Genomic DNA, 24,509 nt, shown 5'->3' with positions numbered 1-24,509 from the left:
ATTTTATTATTATTATTATTATTAGTATTATTATTATTATTATTATTATTATTATTATTTTCCTACCAATTGTTTTCTATTGTTCTATTAAAATTATAGCATACAGCCTATTAACCTGTTATATCCTATAAGAAACTTTGTCAATTTAAGTATTAACTGTTACATAATCATGTACTACTTACGAGCATCATCACACTTCTAGAAACAAATTTAAATTCCTGATTTATCGCGTAATTCAGAAGTGCTTTTTCTTATTTTTGCCGACCCCAGCCTTCTTATGTCCGGTGAAATGTTTCCTGCAGCAAAATAATTTCTAATGGAGGACCTGAAATGGCTAACATTCCAAGTCCATTGAAGTAAATTTTTCAGGACCGCAAAGAAACTATATAAGCTTGCATTATGAGTATTGAAATAAATATTTGTATGATCCAAAAACACAGAATGATAGCCTATGTAAAACACAACTTATTGGGTAAAAAGTCGAATTCGGTAAATTTTGGACTTGGGATGTTTGTCAATTCAGGTATTCAATTGTAACTGTGTTGGTATATTTTCTGGGTTTGATGAGTAAGGACCACAAGACAAATCCAACTTGGGCTGGAGCAGGTCAATATCTTTAAAACATCTATGGAACTCTTCCCAGAGATTTTTTTAAAACATTGCAGTAGCATATTTTACACTGCTGAACAGGAGTTCAATGACTGAAGGCGTTGAAATTATAAAAATTGTGCTGTGAGATCTGAGACATCCACAATGAAATCTTCATCTGAAAGCTTTTAATAATATGTGTCGACACAAATCAATTGATTCTTTCCTTGCGAGCTCAAATTCAAAACGTTCAGATGCTCAAATATAGGCCTATCCTTGAGAAAGTTAAGTTCCTCGATCCATATAGAGTCAACTATTCTGGATTATCTTTACTTTTCTATTATGAATTCTGATAAATATTCACGAAATTCACAATATCTTGACAGAACTTTTTCTTGGCTTAACCAAATGATATCTTAGTGGTAAGAAACATCTTCAAACTGAGAATTTATGTACGAAAATCTGGACAATTTATAGACACAACTTGTAACTGACATGTAACGAGTCTACGTCATTAGCAGCACATACTGTACTCCTGTTTGTACTTAATTCTGTAAACATCAATACAATGCTGTGAGGAAGAAGCTCTACAATACATTTCACCTACATTTACTACCATTTAATATCAATAGAAACAAACTTTTGAATATTATATCATTCTGTAGATGAACTAATAATTTCAGGCGTTCGACACTGCAAGTCTTTGTAACTAAATCATTCCCATAAACAAATAAAGAACTTCACCTAATCTTTCACTTACCTAAGAAGTCAAGAGTCTAGTTAGCCTGAGACTTACTGAACGACTTCTTCGTCAGTATGTAATGTACAATCCTTGTGTTCACCATAGACTTACTAAATACCAGCGGTGTTCACCAGTTACTTGTACCTGAGTGCCTTACGTGCTCTGATCAGCGGATACGGGCTGTGAGCACGTTTAGCTGTCGTTGACATTACTGTCATATCCCACCTCTCTCCAATCCATTTTAATATCCTCTCATCTAAGTCTCGGCCCCTCAAAGCTCTTTTTCCCTCCGGCCTCCCAACTAACACTCTATATGCATTTCTGCATTCGCCCATACGTGCTACATGCCATGCCCATCTCAAAGGTGTGCATTTAATGTTCGTAATTATATCAGGTGAAGAATACAATGTGTGTAGTTCTGAGTTGTGTAACTTCATTCTCCTATAACTTCATCCCCCTTAGCCCCAAATATTTTCTTAAGAGTCGACCTGGTTGGCAAGTTGGTATAGCGCTGGCCTTCTATGCCCAAGGTTGTGGGTTCGATCCCGGGCCAGGCCGATGGCATTTAAGTGTGCTTAAATGTGACAGGTTCATGTCAGTAGATTTACTGGCATGTAAAAGAACTCCTGCGGGACAAAATTCCGGCACATCCGGCGACGCTGATATAACCTCTGCAGTTGCGAGCGTCGTTAAATAAAACATAACATTTTTTAAAAATTTTCTTAAGAACCTTATTCTCAAAAACACCCCTAATCTCTGTTCTTCTCTCAAAATATTTGCTGTGGTCGTGCGAGAGAATCAGTCCCATTCCGAGACTTATTGTGTACTTTCGTAAGAAGCTGTTTTTTACGGTGATGGGTTGTTAGTCCTTCGCCCAATCCTCAAGCAGGAAGACCACCCTTTATCGGCTGTCCACGACTGGTTATTCAAATATTCGCAGCTACCCTCCATATCTGGAGGCCGTCTCCTCTATCCGCAATCTGAGGACGTGCCATGTCGTGTTGATAGGGACCCACAATACATGTACTCTGTAAATAAAATTTTGTACCTATTCGCATGAAAGTTGGAAAGTTTACAAATAATTCTATGGAAAGACTGAAGCCTACATTAAAAACAAAATAATGATTTACCATGAGCCTTACACTAAAGCCTGTGATTAAAGCATTCTGGCAATACATATCACGGTCTGTAAATTACCAAAAGCAACGTTTCCGGGCACGAAGTTCCTAATGAAATGCGTTGATAATGATGTTCTCTATCATATCTAAAATTTGTAACATAGTCATATAATCATACTGTATAACTACAATGAAATTCCTTTGATAGTGGAATAATAGAATAGGAGTTCCAAAATCGATTATTCAATACTAGAGTCACTTCAAAAGTAATACACAACATTTATTTAAAAATTACATTTTCATCCTGCAGCGTTGCTATTTTCACAGAATGTAGATACATCCTTTAGGAACAAAATCATAACTTTTCCACGTAATCCCCGTCTAATTCAACTGCCTTACGCCACCTTGGAACGAGGGCCAGTATACCTGCACGGAAAAAGTCTGGACCAACACGTCTGAGCCACTCTTTAATACCGTGCACGAGGGAGTCGTTATCTTCAAATCTCGTTCCGCGAAGGGATTCCTTGACTTTACCAAAGAGATGGCAGTGACATGGTGTCAGATCAGGACTGTAAGACGTTTGTCTCCGGTTCAAAATGGTGGAGCCATGTTTCATCTCCTGTCACAATTCTTGCAAGAAAGTCATCTCCACCAGTCTCATACTCGTCTAAAAGTTCGCTGCACACTGGTTTTCGGGTTTCTTTATGGACTTCTGTCAACATTCTCGGAACTCACCTGTCACAAACCTTTTCAAATCCCAACTGTTTCAATATTCTGCACATACTTGCTCCTCCTATTCCAACATGGAGTGACAATTCTTTCACTGTCACTCATTTGTCAGCCACAACCATGTTGTTAACTCGCCGCACATTGTCAGAACTTCGTGCAGTGTGGTGTCTGCCGCTGCGAGGAGTATCCCATATATTGGCGTGCCCTGCTTGCCCACCTACTAACCGTACTGCGATCGACAGCTGCATCTCCATACATCTTTTTAAACCTCTTACGAATGTTTCCCACTGTCTCGTTCTCACGACACAGGAACTAGATAACAGCACGTTGATTCTGACGAATGTCAAGTACAGCAGCCATCTTGAAGGAGTGCTATCATGGCGCCACTCACGGAAACGACTTAAATTAAATTTGTATAGAAGCGGGAAGGATGTATATATGACCTTCATAGTTTGCAAAGGTGTAGAATAATAAATAAATAAATAAATGTTGTCCTTTACTTTTTGATTGACCCACATATAATGAAGGTTGAAACACTCAAGGAGGGGGAATATTAACCTTATTTGTTAAATTCAATAGAGATGATAGTGAAGAAGACAGTGATACATTGATATACAGTAGTCCCTGGATATACAGAGTGTCCTGCTGCAGGATGTTCATAGCTTTTGAGGTTCAAAATGACCACTGTGGTTGTCGAGGCATCTTTGAGCTCTGTCTGTAAGAGAGTTTATCGCTGACATTGCAACACCGCCTCATCGTGTGTTTCTCAAGCCTTCACCGCACTCCATTATTTTTCCGATAAGTTGGATTCTTGTTCCAACGAGCAGCATGCACAACTGATTCCAGGTGCTCCCAAAGGATGTAACTTAATAGAGACAGATCTGATGGTATTGGTGGCCAAGTCACCGGAATTCCTCGGCCAATCCAACGATGTGGAAACAGTTCATTTAAAAATGCAGTCGCACACCTGCCAAAATGTGGAAGTGCACCATCTTGCTACAGCCACATGCCTTATCTGATAAGAGGAGGTTCCTCCAACAGTAATGGTAACTCTTTCTGTAGGAAATGCAGGTAATGTTGAGTTTTCAACGTGTTTGGAAACTCAACAGGCCAGACAAATTGGTTTCCAATCATACCACACCAAATGTGTGGATATGTGTTTCCTCGGATGCATGTGTATTTTCAAACCGGTCAGCCTACACATGTGCGTTTCTTATGTTTGTAATGCCACCTCTGTTGAAATTTGCTTCATCTGTGAATAAGGTTTTGAAGGAGCCAAGTGCAGAAGTTTTCACGTGCGATGTAATCATTTGGTTTCAGAGCCTGGATACTTTGGATGTGAAATGGGTATAAACCAAAGTCGTGCAACGTTCTCTAAACCGACATACGACTAGTCCCCATTCGATTAGCAATTCTTCGAACACTTGTGGTTGGACTGGGATATAATCTTCCCAAGATATCACCTTCCATGCTATTACGTAGCTGTCGTTTTTCACAATGTGGTTGAGCAAATGTATCTCTTTGCCTGTTGCATCGATAAACATTACCAAACACGCGCCTACCTGGGACTGAACGATTAGGAAAACGCAATTGATATTCTTCGACTGCTGCTCTCGCATCCCTGTTACAGTAACCATACTCAAACAAAATATCCGCGTACTCTTCATTAGCAAAGATAGTAATTTTACTGAGGTCAAGGTAAATGTAAGGTAGTCAAGCTAGGAAGTTCTGTTGAGATAAGGACGAGCCAACAAATGAGCAGCGTACTGGAATGGGTGTACTACTGACATCGTATAATCTTTGACGTAGAAATTGCCTTATTATTACCAATAACAATTATTATATATACATCAAGAATTATAATATGAACAATTATCAGAACAACATTTTTAATTACGTAAATGTAGCTGAGCGATGTGCGCACATTCTGTTCAGAATTAACTGAACTACACCCTTATGACGGGGTTGTATGCTGTTATAAGTAAAATTATTAATTTAGAATTGTTTTTCTTTAGATATCGTTGCATGTTGGTTAGAATTTTTTACTCAAAATAATTCTAGCAACACGTAGGAAATCTATGGACATCCCACTGCTAGATATCCTGTATACCACTTCGATTTTATTCTATATGATTTTCTACTCATCGGTGCTTTCGATGATCTATAGTGCGAGTCATATCTCAAGTATTTTGTGTCTCAATTAATCATCTCTCTGAAAGTTCAATTCTTTTTTGACTGCTTGGTCACTTTTTGAAGCCTGTAAGTATGAAAGGTATGAATACAATAATAATAATAATAATAATAATAATAATAATAATAATAATAATAATAATAATATAATAACAGTATAATGTAAATATCTATTCTAATAAGCAATTTATTCAATGAAGGAGGAAAGGAACTGGCAATACTAGCCCATTCTCTCCTGGCTTAGTTGCCTTACCAGTGATGGCTTTTTGGTGTCACTTTTGAGGTTCCAACCTGTCTTCGGATAGTTGACTAAACAACAACAGTATCCATAATATCTATAGCTGAATGCATGTCTCGTGACAAAGAGGTTCTCGTTGTTTTCCTAGCCCACTGTTTCTGACATCGTATTCTGGACGATTTGTAAGGAATATTATTGTATGAATTGTAACCCGCGTTTTTCTACTAGATCATAAGTGGTCAGGCGTTTATTTTTTCCCGGATTATTCTTCGTTAAATGTTAACGTCTCGTGCTGCAATGAATTCGGCTGCGTTTCAGTCCAAGTTCAACATCGGAATTACGATACGAACTTCCTAGCTGTCATTACAATAGAAATGAAAGCTTTTCTTTAACACAATGGGTTTAATAGTATGTGCCACATACGAGATATACTATTAGATTCACAAAGTAGTTGTTCGCCTGATGACAGTAAGAAATATTGTATCATATTTTGAGATTTGCTCTAGTAACATCTTGTGACCTTGAACGAATATTTTCAGGGTACATAATATTACTCTTATTTTTTCTGAACATAATAGGAGTATTTCTTTTTTTATAAAATGAAAATCGCCGTGGACGATTGGAGCACATGTTTCGTTACCACCCGGCTGTACAAGTTGCCGTTCTGGTTCACTGACATTGAGAGCTGCACTATTTTCATTTGGTAGAGATATATTCCAAGCTCATACAACTTAACAATTTTGGTAGGCTACCAACTTCCTAGCTCTGGTTATTACCTGGAGACAATAGATAAGTACAGCTGGCGTGTACGTTTGTTGAAGTGATGGAGGAGAGATCGAGTGTAAACAAGAAATGTAAACAAACAATTGCGTTTAAAGACAGCTCTGGAAATATACTATGTTAGTTTACTGGTTAAGTACTTTAAAAATTGAAGTGGGAGGTCATTGTTTATATTTGTTGAAAATAAAATAATGCTTGCAGCTTCACTCTCCACGTTTAAAGCAGAAAAATTAAACAGTACACCATCTGCATTTGTTTTCTAACGATATTAAAAACATTTGACAATAACCTCCCACTTCCTTATTCAAAACACGTCCGGGAAGGAGTTGTTCACCGAGAAACAAAGACTTCTGTGCATTCTGACAAAATTATTGCACATTGACAAAATTATTCACATGTTTAAAATTGCACGTTTTTTTAAATAAAATAAAACTTTCCAAACATAGAAAAATGATAGACCTACTTTACTTTTTCTTTGCTCTTTACGTAGGAAATCATCCACCAAAATTAATGATTTGACTTACGGATCACACGGTATATGGTACAGGAGACTCAAATAAAATATGGGACGGATGGTCGTCTTAAGTTATGTTAAAGGCGAAGAAACGTATTTTAGTAGATATGAGTAAGTTTTGGGAATAAATGGCATTCTGGATAGCATGATAATAATAGAAAGTCGTGCTTCATTTTCCATCAAGTACAGTTACTTAATGTATATTGTGATTTAATAATAATCTTCTATTCTATAAAGAAGTTTGCATAACTTAACGTTTTACAAGAAATTGGTGTATTTTGCAATATAATTCGAGTTATGTATATGAAGGAATTCCCTGCTTTTCCTTCAAGGAAACACTCGCTACGGCATTTCACTCTTCTTTTTTATGAAGTGATTAGCCAACTTTCTACGAATTGTCATCTACTCATAGCCAACCTCTTTCCTCATAAAGTGGCAACAGTTTCTTCATGGAATCTTTGTAGGCCTCGGTCAAGTGCATGGTTCGTTTCTGAGAGATTACTTCGTTCAGATCCGTTATGTTGCTGCGGTCAGATAACGAGACGGTACGGACTGAGATAGCAGACAAAGCTCCGAACAAACCTTTCTTCTCCAACTCCTCATTGATCTGCTTTAGTGTTGGTTGGAGATGTTTATGTCCGAGCAGACAGAGTGTTTTACAGAAATAATCATAATATTCTTGTATCAAGACTTCGGGATGTTCAAGGAGTTCTGGTGACGCGCTAGAATTCAAGAAGTATTGCAGATCGATGGCAGGCGATGTCCAGAGTCCCAGTTGAAAGTCCACGAATCTGAAATCAAGAAATGATATAAGATAAATAGACTATAATGGGAGATAAATAAGGTTGTGATTGACATTGCGTGGACGAACTCACATGTGTGGAGGCTCGGCGTTATGTTGCTCAACAACGCTTCAAGATCCATCCTGACGTAATGGGGACATGAAGTGTTATTGAGCAAGGTAATCCCGAGCCCCCTCGCTCGAGTGTTCGCCCATGCAGTGTCACTCAGAATCTTGTATCGCTCACAGATGCTCCATTCAAAATCATCATGACCTTGAAGTTTAACACTTTTCAAAGTAAGTTTATTTATTTTCTGTCCTTCAGTAACACCAAATGACCATTCTCCTGGCTCTACTTTTGTCATGCTGTAGGTCAAGTTCATTATTATCCCTGTAACACATTGATTTAATTAAATATAACTTTGAAATGATTTCTTTTGTTGCTTTGTTAGAATGTTTTCCTCTCGATTGGATTCATACTAATATTTCGGAAATTTAATTTCCGGTTCCTGGGGATATAAGGAAGAAGAGTTATTAGATGAAATATATAAAATCAATAATTATTTTTGTAAGTTCATTTATACACGCTTTAAGGGGAGTGAATAATGATGCCTGTGCGATTAAAAAAATTCAGCACCAAAGTCTAGTTCAATATTTCTAGGCTCTTAATTCTCAGAGTGGAATAAACATTTTCATGCTTATACAATCAATCATTCTAAATTTAGTGGTATAAAAGACAACTAATTAGTTTCGTATCCAAGTGCAAAATAAAAGCCCTAACTGATAACCTGTTTTCGCACTTAGCTTAGTGTACCTAATTTTTCAGGTGCACATTACTTGCTACAATATTTACATAAATAATTGGTATTTTTTAAGTTATCTAGTAATGTATATTGCAATTTCTAAAGCAAAATTTAGTTGAATATTTCACTACTAATGAAACAGAAAAATGTTGAACTTTGTTTAACAATTTTGCAATTTTCTTCAATGCATATATCTATATATATTTTTTTCTCGTGTTATGTGTGTGATATTATTAAACCCGTAGGTCTACTATATACAACATAGGCTCCAGAAAACACTGTGAAGATTTCATGAAAATTGATTCAATAGTTTCAAAGAAAAATGCACTTAACTTTGAAAAATATCAACTTATGGAAAACTGCATTTAAAAAACGAAGGATGCATGAATTACATGCACCACCGAATTTAAAGAGGCTATTTAAGTGCCTTATCTGCAGAAATACCACCCACAATATTTATATTGTTTTAAAGAGCAAGTTTTGTGCTTTCTAACACAAAATAAAAAAATCGGATTTTTGACCTCTAATCACTACCTCGTTCTCTTAACATCGTTGGTGATATCGGATGTGTAGGATCTTTGGGGATATCTGTAAGCCATTATCTTTTTACTATTGTTGAGTTCTTTGTATTATCGTGTGTCTTACAGATGGCTTATGTTAATGTAACTGATTTTATATTTTTATAGATGTTTCAGATAATATTGGTGACTGAGGCCGTGAATCATAGTATGTTAATTTCCAATACGGCATTTGCTTTTGTGACTGAGGGTAGTCATGAGAAACCCCAGGCAGATTGGCTGGCCAGGAGGTTAGACTCAAAGATGTAGAAATTATATTTAAAACTTACTAACAGTAAAATGATGAAAATGAGAGACATGACGCGTGATAATATCACGTAATTCTACAAAAGTAAAAAGTATATCATTGTCATTTAACTTTACGTATGTATAGCTAAGAGATACATGCATTATTGTCCTGACAGATAATACTAAAACAAACACAGCTATATTTTTAATACAACTTATGTGCTACATTTATCAGCGAAACATGTTCTCCGGAACGAACAGAGTATCTCAAATGTATTGGTTATCATTAGTGACTACATCAGCTTCTGGTAACAAGTTCATGAATGTATAAACATCATAGCTTATTTAAAATAATGATAAATCAGTAAGTGAAAGAATACCTAATAGAACAAAACTATTCACAAGTTCCAAAGATAAAACTATCCTGGGGACGCAAGAATCATACTAACTCTAAAGTTTATGATGGAAAAGATTATGGAAGATAATACTCTGCATAATAACTATTTTGATGTGTGTAATTATACCTGACTTCCTCGACTTCATCAGTATCCTCGGAATAGCGGAACATCATGTTGTTTGCCCACAGATCACCGTGGCAAAGGACATTTAAACCCCTGTCATCTCTTTGAAGTGCACACACCCACTCGTCCAAAGTTTTATCGGACATTTTATTAAGTTTTTCTGCAATCCGGTTCTTCTTATCTGGAAAAATCTCCACATTCTCAGCGCAACCTTTTAATACAGAACAGAAGAATGGTCTAAGGCTTTCAATTTCACCTGAACTAAAAAAGTTTGCCATAAATGGCTTGAATGTTTCTGGATTTTCATTGAAGAGCACAATTGATGTTGCGTGGTATAAAGCTATCTTTCTCATAACCAGAAGGCAATGCTTCAAATCTAAACCAAGATCTCTTTCGGCCAGTTTAAATCCCTGTACTTTCAGGTCCTCAAGAACAATAGCTATCTTCTCTTTATCTGCGCTGGAGTACAAATACTTGGCTGCAATCGGTGAGAAATTTTCTTTGTATATCTTCTTCAGTAGTTGCTCCACTGCTGGCAACACGGTAGTGAACGTATTGATTTCTTGCTCAAAGACGTTTGACTTTGTTAACATCTGTAAAATATGAACAACACACACAATAATAATCATGCATTTTTCTCTGAACAGAAGTCCACGGAAACTTCAAGTTAAAGTTGCCTCGTTTAATTATTAGGCAGCGGCATTCCTTTTAAGATTTGTAGGTCTTTATTGCATGCACCGATAATAAAATGAAAATGCGACGTTGTCACGTCTTGTTTGTTGCTGCTATATATTAATATAACATGGATATGGGCTAGGCTTAATTGCTCAAAGCATGAGTTAATTTGAAGATTATTTATATTATTTAGATTATTTATTTTAAATTAATTATTTAAAGAACTGTAATATAATTAATTTTCACTGTGAACTAGAACAAGACACACTGCTAAAATTTGCAACTCTGGTTTATACACTCCGCGTGGAGTATTGGAGCGGCCTTCAAAAGACTTGACGACGACAATGGACAGCGCGACATAATTAAAATTATTGAGACTACAAAGCTTCCGTCCTCTTTGACACCGCTAGCCTACTAATTGAACGTGGCTACTTTACTAAATAAGTCGTTTTTTACGTATATTTATTGCAAGAAATGCGTAAATAAGAAGCGTGTTATTTAAGATGAAACTCCTTTTGAGGACCGTGAAAGTAGTGACAGAAAGGAACATGATTAAAGACCAATACATAACCATAGCTTAATTTCTGGAATTTACAAGAACACATAAATAATACAAAAACTGATTTTGTACAGGATATGACCGATAGTAATTTACCGAAAACAATATTATATACCACTAGGAATAAGGATGTAGCTAAATCTGGGAATCAAGTGATTCTGTGATCAATTCAGAAGCTGCATGGGATAAAACGCTCTAATACTTCGAACAAGAAGAAGGAAAAGGAAAAAAAATGTCTCCCACAGTGTGGAGTAATTTCCCTTTACAACAAGATATGTCACAAGATTAGCAATGAATTATTAATTTTTGCTGGTTTTTCATCGTCGTGTTCTACATGGCATTGATTCGTCTAATGGAGGATAATATCTAGCAAATAGACTTGCAACAACTTCAATGATTGCTGCAACACGGCCTTCTCTCCCTTTATCTTACTGAGGCAGTCGTGTTTTACAAGGACATTATCAGAGACGTACTGAGTGATTTTCTCTTTTGCTAAGTGTAATTATTTACGCAAATTATGATTTTAAGCAAACTTAAACTTCTTAGTCAACAGTGAAACAAATTGTAATCAATTTATTCTAAATTATTAACAACTCTAAATGACATTTTGTCACATAGGCCTACATGTATTATGAAGTAATAACTCCTCAATTGTCTGATACAAAGTGTTTTAGTGTAATAAAATAACGTAAAACAACAGGCTATACAACAAGAGATCAGATCATATCGTAGAAGAATTAGGTGTAGCAGCAATTATAACTTTCCTCAAAGACTACAGAAGAAGATAGAAATATCACGTTGAAAGGATGGAAGTCTGTGGATGGCTTAAACAAATTTTGCATTACCGACCAGCTGATAAACGCTCACAGTGATGTCCCTTGAAGCGCTGGAATGAACCTGTTTTTGAGACCGCAAGGAATAATTATGTCCTGATGCTTGCCAGGATGATCGTGGTGATGATGGTTGTAAGGGTATAGTATATTGTCCATTGCTTAAGGGGTGAGTTGCAGGGTATATTGACAAAAATATTCTAGTAACATTTTTATTTTTGACGCTTATTTTATTACATTAAAATACCTTGTATCAGACAATTGAGGAGTTATTACTTTATAATACATGTATGTGACAAAATGTCATTTACAGTTGAAGAGTCCACTGCAAGAATGATGGATGTCACTTTCTTGTCGAAAATGAACCAAGACTGTCAATGCATAGCTAAGACATATAGAATGTACATAGACAGTTATATGGCATTAACACTGATAGTCATTGTCCAGTAATGATCGGAAAATCACAGTTAAGCTTTGAGCGCTAAGCATTTCAAACTTTCAATTGCTTCTCCTACAAAATGTATTCCAAATGACATCCATCATTCTTGCAGTGGACTCCCCAGTTGTTAATAATTTAGAATAAATTGATTAGAATTTGTTCCACAGTTGACCTAGAAGTTTAAGTTTGCGTAAAATCATAATTTGCGTAAATAGTTACACTTAGCAAAAGAGAAAATCACTCAGTACGTCTCTTATAATGTCCTTGTAAAACACGACTGTCTCAGTAAGATAAAGAGAGAGAAGGCCGTGTTGCAGTAATCATTGAAGTTGTTGCAAATCTATTTACTGGGAATCTACTTACTTTTTAATGAGTGTACAGCAGTGATACTGTGGCAGCGTATCAAGCTACTATTTAAATGTATTCATCTTCAGGATTGGAAACAGAGGAGACTATTCAGTAACCTTTATATGAAAGAATGAATCGAAGTCAGGATAGGAGAAGAAATATCAGAGAAAAGTAGAGAGAAGGGTACGACATGACAAGGATGCTCTTTATCATCTACCCTGTTCAATATCTACCTGGACGATTTAGTGAAGAATTGTTTTTAGAACATGTGTGGAGTGATAATAGGGATAGGACGAATAAAGTGGATACGATTTGCTGATGAATTGGCATTGTTAGCATAAAAGGAGATGATATTGAGAGATATGGCACTGGAGCTAAATGACAGCTGTGAGCAATATGGGATGAAGTTAAGTGCAAACAAGATGAAGACGTGGTTGTCGAAGGAAAGAAAGTAAACGTGCGAATTGGAAATGAGGCAGTAGAAGAAGTGGATAGCTTCAAATACTTGAGGTGTACTATATACTGTGAGAAATGTAAGGTTGTGATTGACACTAAGTGGGAAGTGCGTCATGAAGTGTTATTGGGCACGATAACGCCGAGCCACCACACATGTGATTTCGCCCACGCAGTGTCAGTCACAATCTTATTTATCTTACAAGTAGTAGGCTAATACGAGCTGCTGCCAAGAAGTCTAAAGGAGGATACCAATGGCAAAGGAAATTTCGGAGTGTGGCATTGTTTGGCGCAGAAACATGAACCTAACGACAAAATATAGAGCAGTGGTATTCAAATATTTTCTCTCCGTGCCCCTAGAGCAGCGGTGATCAAAACTCGAACGGCAGTGATTACACGCGAGAGACAGTTCAAGAAGTAAGGAGACCGGGGAGAGGTACATGGCATGAACACTGCAACCAGTGGTGGTTCGTGCACTAACATTGAGTTCTCCATCAACCCCGCGAATAAGAATAGCAAGCTTTGATGTATCAGTAATGTCACTACTGTCATCGAGAACCAATAAAAAATACAAATTTTCTTGCTTTTTAAAATATTCCTCAATGAACACAATCAGAAATTTCCTGAATTCTCTTCTGGAATTTAGTCGAGAAATGCGCAAAATGAATTAACAATTTTCATTGGATAAATTATTTCAGCCACTTTGATTATTATGCTTTTATAAAACTCTCCTACGTTGGAAGGCTTAAGACAGGGCTGGGCGTCGGGAGCGGAACTAGACTCTAAACGGGGACGCTTAATATTCATCCGTCACTGAATCAACGCTTCGCGGTGTTCGGCGGGGAAGAAAGGGAATGAAGAAAAATCATATGGCTCCCCGTGAGAGAGTACAATCCGCTCCTGCTGCCCAGCCTTGGCTTAAGAGAACGCGCTATTTCGTTCGCCACTAGATAGCTGGCTTCCTTACATTTACTTATGTCATCTTTCTCTTCATGACGATGAAGGCTGATTTCAGTTTTTGGAGTTTAATATCTCACTTCATTAATACACTAGCACGTGATATTCAATTAGTTTCTCTATTATTATTATTATTATTATTATTATTATTATTATTATTATTATTATTATTATATCAATAACTAATAAATAACTGATAATTGTCATCAAAAGATAAAAAAAAAAAAATTAAAATGAAGATATAGCGTAGTTATTGTTTTATCATTCACGGGAAGATGTAGGCCTAAATATTAAGGCACGTATATAAGAATTATTGTAACACTTGCTGATAAATAATAATAATAATAATAATAATAATAATAATAATAATAACAATACCTGTTATACCTGTGTATTTAGCGTAATGCTCTGTAATGTCGCTTCTATATACTACTACTAATTGAACCGTTGAGCAAAGCAACATATTACATTTTTTCCGACAGGACAGCGAATAAATTCCTCTTCCCATTCTGCAGGAAACCTTCTGTTCCTGCTAGTAGAGACAGAAGGTTTGTAGAGCGACATGGTACCGACACTGCTTACGATCAGTAGGCTACGTGAGCGAGACAGAGAGCAATGTACAGGAAATTCCCCTTACTAGTATGAATGTCTTTGATTACAGGATGTAATCACGATACCCAGTTTGGTCACCGCAGTCCTAGAGGCATGTTTCACTCAAGCTTCTACCACAAAAGTTGTTATATTTCATTAAAATTATGCATAACTGTATCTAAACTGAATTGAACTCAACAACTTATCAATCTTTTTTTTTTATTTTAGTAGGTTATTTTACAACTCTTTATCAACATCTTAGGTTATTTAGCGTCTGAATGAGATGAAGGTGATAATGCCGGTGAAATGGGTCCGAGGCCCAGCACCGATAGTTACCAGCATTTGCTCATAATGGGTTGAGGGAAAACCCCGGAAAAAATCTCAACTAGGTAACTCGCCCCGACCGGGAATCGAACCCGGGCCACCTGGTTTCGCGGCCAGACGCGTTAACCGTTACTTCACAGGTGTGGATTATGAATTATTAAATCACCAGTATAATTCGTTTATCCGTGTTGCAAGGGAAATGAAAATATTTAGCCTACTACCGCAATAATGAGAAGAAATTGAACGATTATAAATTAGCACTTCACTTCGTAAGTATAAAGAGTAAAAAGCGAGACATTAATATTAGAAGTAAAGAAACCGAGCATGCGTACAACAGCCACCAAACACTACTTAAAGATGTTACACTCAGCCAGTATACCTCGAGGCATCGATTTTTAAGAATGTTATTCTTAATAATATTACAGGAGCACGATCAGCATAACAACAAGGGGAGCTGCAAGATTTCATTCTGGAGTAGAAAAATAGAAGACCATATAAATTCTCTCTAGCAGAAATTGTGTTCATTAGCTCTGTTCATTCATGAAACGTATATGCTTATTTTAAATTTTACGTATCTCCTTAAAAGTTTTCGCGTACCCCCGGTTGAATACCACTGGTGTAGAGAAACGACTAGATGCATTTGAAATGTGGAGAAGAATGGAGAGTGTCAAATGGACAGACAGAATAAGAAAGAAAGCTGAGCAAGAAAGAGTGGGTGAAGAAATAATGATGTTGAAAATGATGCAGGAAGAGAAAAAGAAATTGGCTGGATCTCTGGCTGACAAGAAACTGTCTATTGAAAGATGCACTGGAAGGAATGGTGCATGGGAGAAAAGTATGAGGCAGAAGAATATAATTATCAGATAAACAATATTAAAATATATGGATCGTATGCGGAGACTAACAGGAAGGTGGAAAATATGAAAGATTGGAGAAGTTGGGCTTGCAGTGAGAGACCTGCCCCTGGACAAAAACTTTGAATCAACGGATTTTCAACGTTTGCACTTACGTTGGCCATTTCTCCTTTAGATGAAGGTTTGGAAGCCTTGATGATTATTGACTTCTCCTCCTCTTGGATTTTCACCTTTGCTCTGTACATGTCACTACCATAGTTGTCTCCGGCAATTGTCGCCGGTTTCACCTCGCTCCACGTTACCCTGATACCGGGGTTTTCTTCTCCGAACTTCAGCGCGTTCTCCAGGAACTCATTGTCCAGCCAAGCGGGTATGTCGCTCTCACAGCAACAGTCTTCATTGTTCATCGTTGACTGCAATATAAACACCATGTCCGGGCTCAGTTACGTTTCTCCCAGATAATTCTTTTGTATGATATATTTTACTGAAAAAATGATAGTCATTTATTTAAAGAGTAAAGCTAGATTAGCCTTAACCGTGGTACACAGTGAATATTTTGTGTAACCTCTAAAACAAAATACACTGCTCCGTCGATATAGGAGAAAACCAATCTTGACCTGCTTAGATATAACACGCGAAGCAAGTCCCCTGCAATCGACAAGCATCATATTTAGGTAGAACATGAACGTCAAGAAAGATTATGGACAGTAAAAAATTGATCATACTGGAATGATTATTTAGGAGTTGTCAATACATTATTAAAAGGAAATCTGATACATTAATGTAGATGACGTAGCATATTGTAAATAAATAAATACAGTAAATAAATAAATATAATAAATAAATAAATAAGATAGTAAAAACTCAAGACTGTATGTCGCACCACTGTCAGCAAATGTAATAATACTGCAGCTATGGTTATTGTTTGTTATTTAGTCAACTGTCCGAAGACAGGTCTGAACCCGACAAGTGATACCAAGAACGCACCACTTATGAGGCAACTAGGCCAGGGGATAATGGAGAAGGGTGGCCAGTTTCTTTCCCCCTCCATTGCATACATCTCCTACTAGCTACATATACACTAGTCAAACTTCAGATGCATACAAACAATTGTTCTTCCTCTGACACATATCGTCAAGTGAAATGTACTTTCTGATAATAGGTGTACATATCAGCCAGAACCTCAGTCAGAGGATTGCAACTGCGATATGCTACTGTAATTTTCATTGTTTTAATTATGACTTTATTTTGGATGTATCTGGTTTTGAAACAATTTATCTATTAAAAAATACAAAAAGATAGCCTATATATTTATATCTGTGTGCGTGCGTGCGTTTGTGTGTAGACATTCACAATTGTAAAAACGTGCGTTTCAACCCAAGAAAACACGATTAATCTCTTTCTTTTTTAATGAATAAATAAATAATTAAGCGAATAAGTAAATAATAAATAAGTGAATAAATAAAATATTACCATAAATCACTCTCCAGCAATATCGTTAATATTTGCGCCGCTTTCAATGCGTTGAGTAATATTTACTTTGTCGGAAATACTCAGACTTGAACGTGTTTGTGACATGAAACCTTACCGGTATTAGGGGGCTTGGACTCTCGTCACAACGACAGACCACGTTGAAGACACGAATGTAGAATTTCATAATGGGGAGTCTAATAATTATAATAATAAACATAAGAATACAGTATTATAATCATAGCACAGAAAAATGAAATTAAAAAGAAATAAATAAGCCATACCGGTAACAATATTGTCATTTTTAGGTTCTATGTCTTCAATTATGGGACGGGTAAAAGTAGGAGGAGGACGAATAAAGTGCAAAAGATTTGCTGATGATAAGGCGTTGTTAGAAGAAGAGATGATACTAAGGGAATGCTACTGGATCTAAATGACAGCTGTGAGCAGTATGGAATGAAGATAAATGTAAACAAGACGAAGACCATGGTTGTCGCAAGAAAAATAAAGAAGATAAACTTGCGAATTGTAAATGAGGCTGTAGAGCAAGTGAACAGCTTCATATATTTGGGATGCACTATAACCAGTAACATGAGCTGCTGCCAGGAAGTCAAAAGGAGGGTAGCAATGGCAAAGGGAGCTTTTAATAGAAAAAGGAGCATCTTCTGCTGACATCTGGAAATTGAAATAAGGAAGAGAATAGTGAAGTACTTTGTTTGGAGTGTGACATTGTATGGGGCAGAAACATTACGACGAAATGAGGAGAAACGAATAGAATCATTTGAAATGCGGATATGGAAAAGAATGGAGCGTGTGAAATGGACAGACAAAATAAGAAATGAAGTTGTGCTGGGAAAAGTGAGTGAAGAAAGAATGATGCTTAAACTGATCAGAAAGTGAAAAAGGAATAGGTTGGGTCACTGGCTGAGAAGAAACTGCATCCTTAAAGATGCTCAGGAAGGAATGGTGAACAGGAGAAGAGTTCCTGGCAGAAGAAGATATCAGATGACAGACGACATTAAGATATATGCATCATATGCGGAGACTGAGAGGAAGGCAGAAAATAGGAAAGATTGGAGAATGCTGTATGTATGTATGTATGTATGTATGTATGTATGTATGTATGTATGTATGTATGTATGTATGTATGTATGTATGTATGTCTTCAATTAGTTATATTTCTAAATGAGATGGGAACTGAAATGGAAAGTCATTAAATATTACTTGCAGTTTAATGAAGCTGAAGTCGTCTGGGATGTTTTCTTGCTAAAAGTTGTATGACTTCATCCTGAGTTAAGGTCAATGTTACTATGAATATTGAGCAATACGAAACCATTCAGTCTGGCCTTGTTCATTGTCGTTCTGAAGTATGTTTTCTTTTAAAATTTCCTCTTGGACACCGCGAAACTTTCCCGACATATTAGCACTGCCGTCATAACCCTGTCTGCGAAGATGCGAAATGTCCAGCCCTAAAGTCCCACAGTTCATTTAAAACAACGTTTGACAATGCCTCCCCACTTAGATCTTGCACCAATACGAATCTCAAAAACTCCTCGTGCAATAACACTTTTCTCGGTCTACGAAACCAACACATGATGAAGGTTGCTCATTGGAGCTGATGTCGGTTATTTCATCTACCAAGATATAAAAATATTTACTTTTATTTGAAGTTACAGGAGAATGGAGAAAGTTACACAGCGCAGAACTTCACGCATTGTATTCTTCACCTGACATAATTAGGAACATTAAATCCAGACGTTTGAGATGGGCAGGGCATGTAGCACGTATGGGCTAATCCAGAAATGCATATAGAGTGTTAGTTGAGAGGCCGGAGGGAAAAAGACCTTTGGGGAGGCCGAGATGTAGATGGGAGGATAATACTAAAATGGATTTGAGGGAGATGGGATATGATGATAGAGAGTGGATAAATCTTGCACAGGATAGGGACCGATGGCGGGCTTATGTGAGGGCGGCAGTGAACCTTCGGGTTCCTTAAAAACCATTTGTAAGTAAGTATTTTGTAACGACGTCAGCAATTTTCTTTTCAATAATGGTTCCACAAGAATTTGTGATTTTCGTTGTTTCGCATGTTAGAGAAGAGTTTTGGGGGCATTTTAAAGATGACTATGCAGAATCTGGTCACCGACATAAACGCAATATTTCAGAATCTCCTGAAATTAACTTCTTTACCTTCCTCTTAATGAAATATTTTATCGGCCACACAAAATAATTGTTTTTACTATTGGGTCAAGATTAATTCTGATCGGAATGAATGGACGGAAAGCAACGGTGAATTGTTCGATGGTTAAGCTGTTTGTACTTTTTCCATTGCTAATTTTCAAAATTATAACGCAACGTTTCGAAGAGTGGATCTCTCTTCGTCGTCAGGTGGAAACCTACTGTGGGGATCGTTACAAACAGCTTGCCTGTCTAACTGATCGACGACCGTCAGGTCGGTGCCATGTAGGCCTTCTGTATAAAGATGGAACATACGATATCATACTACTACCACCACTATTACCATGCTGGGCAATATTTGAAATACAAGTATTTGAAATACATTTGTATTTTGTAATTTGCAAGGATTTTAAAAAGAATTTTGTATTTTGTATTTAAATACATAAAATTGATGTATTTTGTATTTCAAATACTCAAAATACTTTCTTCTTCTTCTTGTCCTTCAAGTTTTGGATTTGGATTTGAAGAATGAACTTTTGTCTTATTTGCCTACCCATTTCAGATGTGCTAGCCATACACTTAGTTTTCTTGCCACAACTGATTTCCTTAATGCCATAAATAAATCTCCAACAGCATTAAGGTACCATCACCCAACACTTGCTAAGTGTTCAGCATTATAGAATGCGTCTAGGAGACCCAAATCCTCAGAAATTATATCAGATGTCTTGAAATATTCATTAAAGTTTCCTTGTCTAACTCGATGGAATTCTCTTTATGATTCAATCTCTCAAATATTGCAATTCAAACATGATATTTATGTGAAAAACTGGAATTACCAACCTTCAAAGTTGTTGAGTTTGAGAAGAATAGTGTGCAGTTCTGATACCCATTGCCGTACCCCTTGATTTAATGCAAAATGAGAAGACGTGCTATTACGGCCATCTTCTATCCACATTAATTTCTCTCAAAAACAGATTACATATTATGTTATCTAGTAATCTACGCCTTCTATTCCAAGTAACTCCAATCCTAATGAGTTCGCTTTCAAGATTTAAAGCAATGTTTGATCTGACCCTAGAAGCAAATTGAGCTATTTTGGCAGCTTGTTTCCACCCATCATTTAAGATGAGATAGCTACCTGATACTGCCTCACCAAATTATAAGAAAAGGATACAGAATATGTGTGTGAAATCAGCTGAGCAGTTCTCGCTACACCTTTGGTCAGTTCAGACAATGAAGACGATGAAAACAATTTTTATGTTTTCAACTCAAGTATAACAGACTTTGAAAAGCAAAAAGAAAAGAACTTGTCTACTGCGGAGTATGAGCTAATATCATTCTTCAGTGGCAAAGGGACAACCCTGTGCTCTGTAGAGAATTACCCAATAGTGAAACAAGCTCTTATAAAGTATAATACAAGTTTGTGTTCCTCTGCGTCTGTAGAAAGACTGTTTTGTTTTGCAGGATTTTGTCATTCAACAGCAAGGGGATCCTTACCTGATGAACTTTTTGAGAAACTGTTTTTTAATAGCGAGCAGTAATTATTCAAATGTAGCACAATTTCATTGTTGACTGGGAAAAGGAAGAATGTTCAGTTACAGTGTTTATATAAAACTTCGAGATAAAAATAATTTTAATGTTAATATAATATTTTAGATTTTCGGTAATATTCTTATTTCTTTATAAATTGTATGGGATATTTGAAATACAAATGTATTTTGAGTATTTGAAATACAAATTTATTTTGGTTAATTTTTTTAAATTATTTTGCATTTATATTTCAAATACTATTCTTTGAAGTATTTTGTATTTGTATTTTACTTGGATGTCAGTATTTTGCCCAGCCTGACCATTGCTACTACCCGTCATTACTACTATTATTACTACTAGCCTACTACTAATATTTGCTATTATTATTACTACTACTGTTATTATTACTACTACCACCACTATTACACTACTACTACCTGTCACTACTACTACTATTACAACTACTACTACCTGTCACTACTACTATTACTACTACTACTACTATTACCACTACTACTACTGCCACTATTACCACTACTACTACTACCACTACCACTACTACTGTTTCTACTACTAGTACTACCACTATTACCACTACTACTACCCGTCACTACTACTATTACGACTACTACTACCCGTCACTACTACTATTACGACTACTACTACCCGTCACTACTACTACTATCACCACTACTGCTACTACCACCACCACTACTACTACTACTGCTACTACCACCACCACCACCACTACTACCACCTGTCACTACTACTACTACTATTACTACTACTACCACTATTACCACTACTACTACTACCCGTCACTACTACTATTACTACTACTACTACCATCACTATTACCACTACTACCGTCACTACTACTAGGCATAATTCTACTACTACTACTACTATCTGTCACTACTACCACTATTACCCGTCACTACTACTATTACTACTACCTGTCACTACTACTACCATCACCACCACTATTACCACTACTACCGTCACTACTACTAGGCCTACTTCTACTACTACTACTACTACTATCTGTCACTATTACCACTATTACCACTACTACTACCCGTCACTACTACTATTACTACTTCTACTACTACTGCCACTACTACTATTACCACTACTACTACCCGTCACTACTACTATTACTACTTCTACTACTACTACTACCACCACCATCACTATTACCATCACTACTACCCGTCACTACTACTATTACTACTACCTGTCACTACTACCATCACCACCACTATTACCACTACTACCCGTCACTTACGAGGCCTACTTCTACTACTACTACTAAGCCTATTGCTATTACTACTACTATTACCACTACTACTACCTGTCATTACTACTACTACTATTACTACCACTACTACTACTACCACTACTACCACTACTACTACTACTATTCCTACCACTACTACTACTATTACTACTACTACTATTCCTACCACTACTACTATTACTACTACTACTATTACTACTACTACTACTACTACTACAACTACTACTTACAGTGTTTAGTTTCTACAGTTTCTCGTGTACGCGTATGCAATAACGGAGCACTAGAGTCGACTGATAAAAAAGTTAACTGCCAACTGTAGTGCGCTCTCTCCGTATGATGCATTTGCAAACTAAGATGACCTTGATGATAATTTCCATGAAATTAATCGTTTATGCTCTAGTCAAGAATACGTCGCAGTAGGTTAATATTGAAGAACTTGACCTTTGTACATATTTGTCTTCTGTTAATGAGAACTTGTACGCATAAACAGTAACTGTACTAAGTGAAAGCTTGTTTATACATCTTGATTACACAACTTTTAACATTGTATCACTTTGGAATATGTATGGTATAACAGCATAACACCCCAACGAAATTCTCAACACACAACTCAACTTCAAAACACACTCTTTGACTCTGCACTATACCACAAGAACACACCCTCACAGGAAACAGAACAAGTGGCGCCAAGACCAACAACGACCAGTTCTGAAGATGACCCATAAATAGGTCGAAACATGTAAACGAGGTATGTACGTTGAAATTTAACACAGGAAAGTCTTACCATACATATTCCGAAAGCTTGTTGCTTTCATATTTTAGTTCTATGTGAAGAAATGTTATTTCGAAAGATTATGGGTGATGAAAAAGGAACATCTTGAACATAATTTCAAAACCTTTGTTCTTAATTTATAAAGAATGTGTTAAGTGTCTGTTTTCTTTTAAGTGGTAATATGTACTGTTTTAATTTTTTTATTTTTCAGTTCTAAGCATGTATAAAATCATAATTTTTACCATTTATGAGCCAAAACTTTATTATTTCATGGCATGTGTACATAAAAAAGAGAAATGCTTCAGTATAACAATTTACAATCTCTAAGGACAATAAGGGAGTCATTAATTAATAATCATAGACAAAATGAAATCAAAAGTATTTGAATAATGATGCTTGTTTCAGGTGATTAATAATGACGAATATTACAGAAAGAATACGAATTGAAATGCTGATGATGATCGGCTGTGATGATAACAATAGGACACAAAAATAGGTTACTGCCTTATTCAATGAAATAGGCTATATCCAGAAAGAATATATTTAGAGAGAAAGAAAGCTTTCCCAATAACGGGACTGCCTCATTGGACAAAGCATAACACACAGAGCGAAAACAAAAACAGACCACAAAAGAGAAATGTGGGGAACGAACAAGAAAGGGTAATTAAGTACAGGAAGGATATAGCATACATATAACAGGCCTAAACATAATAAACAAACGGATTAGGCCTATACGTTCAAACAAAAGTTCTTCCTCTTTAGGAAACAAAGTACAGGTGGTATTTTAAAATGGCAAGTGTTCCTCTGATAGCAGTAAGGGAAACATCACGAATGAAATCGTTGTTCTGCTGGAACTTCTTGCAGAAAGTGACAAAGAGGCGAGGTATTGTGCCCCTAGCGCCAACCATTAGCCCGACTACTTCAATGGAGGTGAGGTGATATTTCTCCAAATAAAATGGAACTGTGGGCTCATAAATCCTGCATTTTTCTGCGTGGACTTCAGCGGGCTGTTGTTCCTGTTCCTCGAACGTAATAGTAGGGTCGATAATGGTGGCGGATGTAGAGCCTGGTGGAATGGCAAGCATGTCAATTCGCCGACAGGATCCCTCTTGAGAGATATCTTGTGTGTATAGTCGGCTTGGGTAGCGTAGTCGGTATAGCGCTGACCTTCTTTGCTCGAGGTTGAGAGTTCGATCTCAGCCCAGATCAATGGCATTTAAGTGTACTTAAATGTGACAGGTTCATGTCGGTACATTTACTGGCATGTAAAGGAACCCCTGCGGGACAAAATTCCGGCACAACGTCGGCGCTGATATAACCTCGTTAAATAAACCATAATTATATATACAGAGTGTTTCATAATTTATTCGAAGAAATTTAAGGAGTTGTAGAGGTGTCTTAAGTAAGTATTTTGAAATA

General features: G+C 36.6%; 1 protein-coding gene and 1 long non-coding RNA gene across 2 annotated transcripts in view; one reads left to right on the top strand and one right to left on the bottom strand.

Moving 5' to 3' along the window:
* LOC138705986 (uncharacterized) overlaps positions 1–24,509 on the top strand; it is a 394,464-nt gene that overhangs the window by 133,066 nt on the left and 236,889 nt on the right. The window lies entirely within an intron of this gene.
* LOC138705971 (uncharacterized) lies at positions 437–22,678 on the bottom strand. The gene is made up of 4 exons (XM_069834800.1): positions 22,549–22,678; positions 15,996–16,253; positions 9,814–10,403; positions 437–7,690 (listed from the first exon to the last, which is right to left on the bottom strand). The coding sequence occupies exons 2-4, from the start codon at positions 16,245–16,247 to the stop codon at positions 7,306–7,308; spliced, it is 1,227 nt and encodes a 408-aa protein (XP_069690901.1). The 5' UTR covers positions 16,248–16,253; positions 22,549–22,678; the 3' UTR covers positions 437–7,305.

This window comes from Periplaneta americana, chromosome 9 (assembly GCF_040183065.1).
Source record: "Periplaneta americana isolate PAMFEO1 chromosome 9, P.americana_PAMFEO1_priV1, whole genome shotgun sequence".
Lineage (NCBI taxonomy): Eukaryota > Metazoa > Arthropoda > Insecta > Blattodea > Blattidae > Periplaneta > Periplaneta americana.
Note: the sequence above shows the minus strand (reverse complement) of the source record. Positions and strands in the feature narration are given on the sequence as shown.

Coding starts and splice junctions, on each gene's coding strand:
- LOC138705971 (XM_069834800.1), bottom strand. CDS start 16,247: ATGAACAATGAAGACTGTTGCTGTGAGAGCGACATACCCGCTTGGCTG. Junction 10,404..15,995: donor CTAAAGGAGAAATGGCCAAC/GTAAGTGCAAAC, acceptor CATATTTTACAG/ATGTTAACAAAGTCAAACGT. Junction 7,691..9,813: donor GATGAAGTCGAGGAAGTCAG/GTATAATTACAC, acceptor TCTTGATTTCAG/ATTCGTGGACTTTCAACTGG.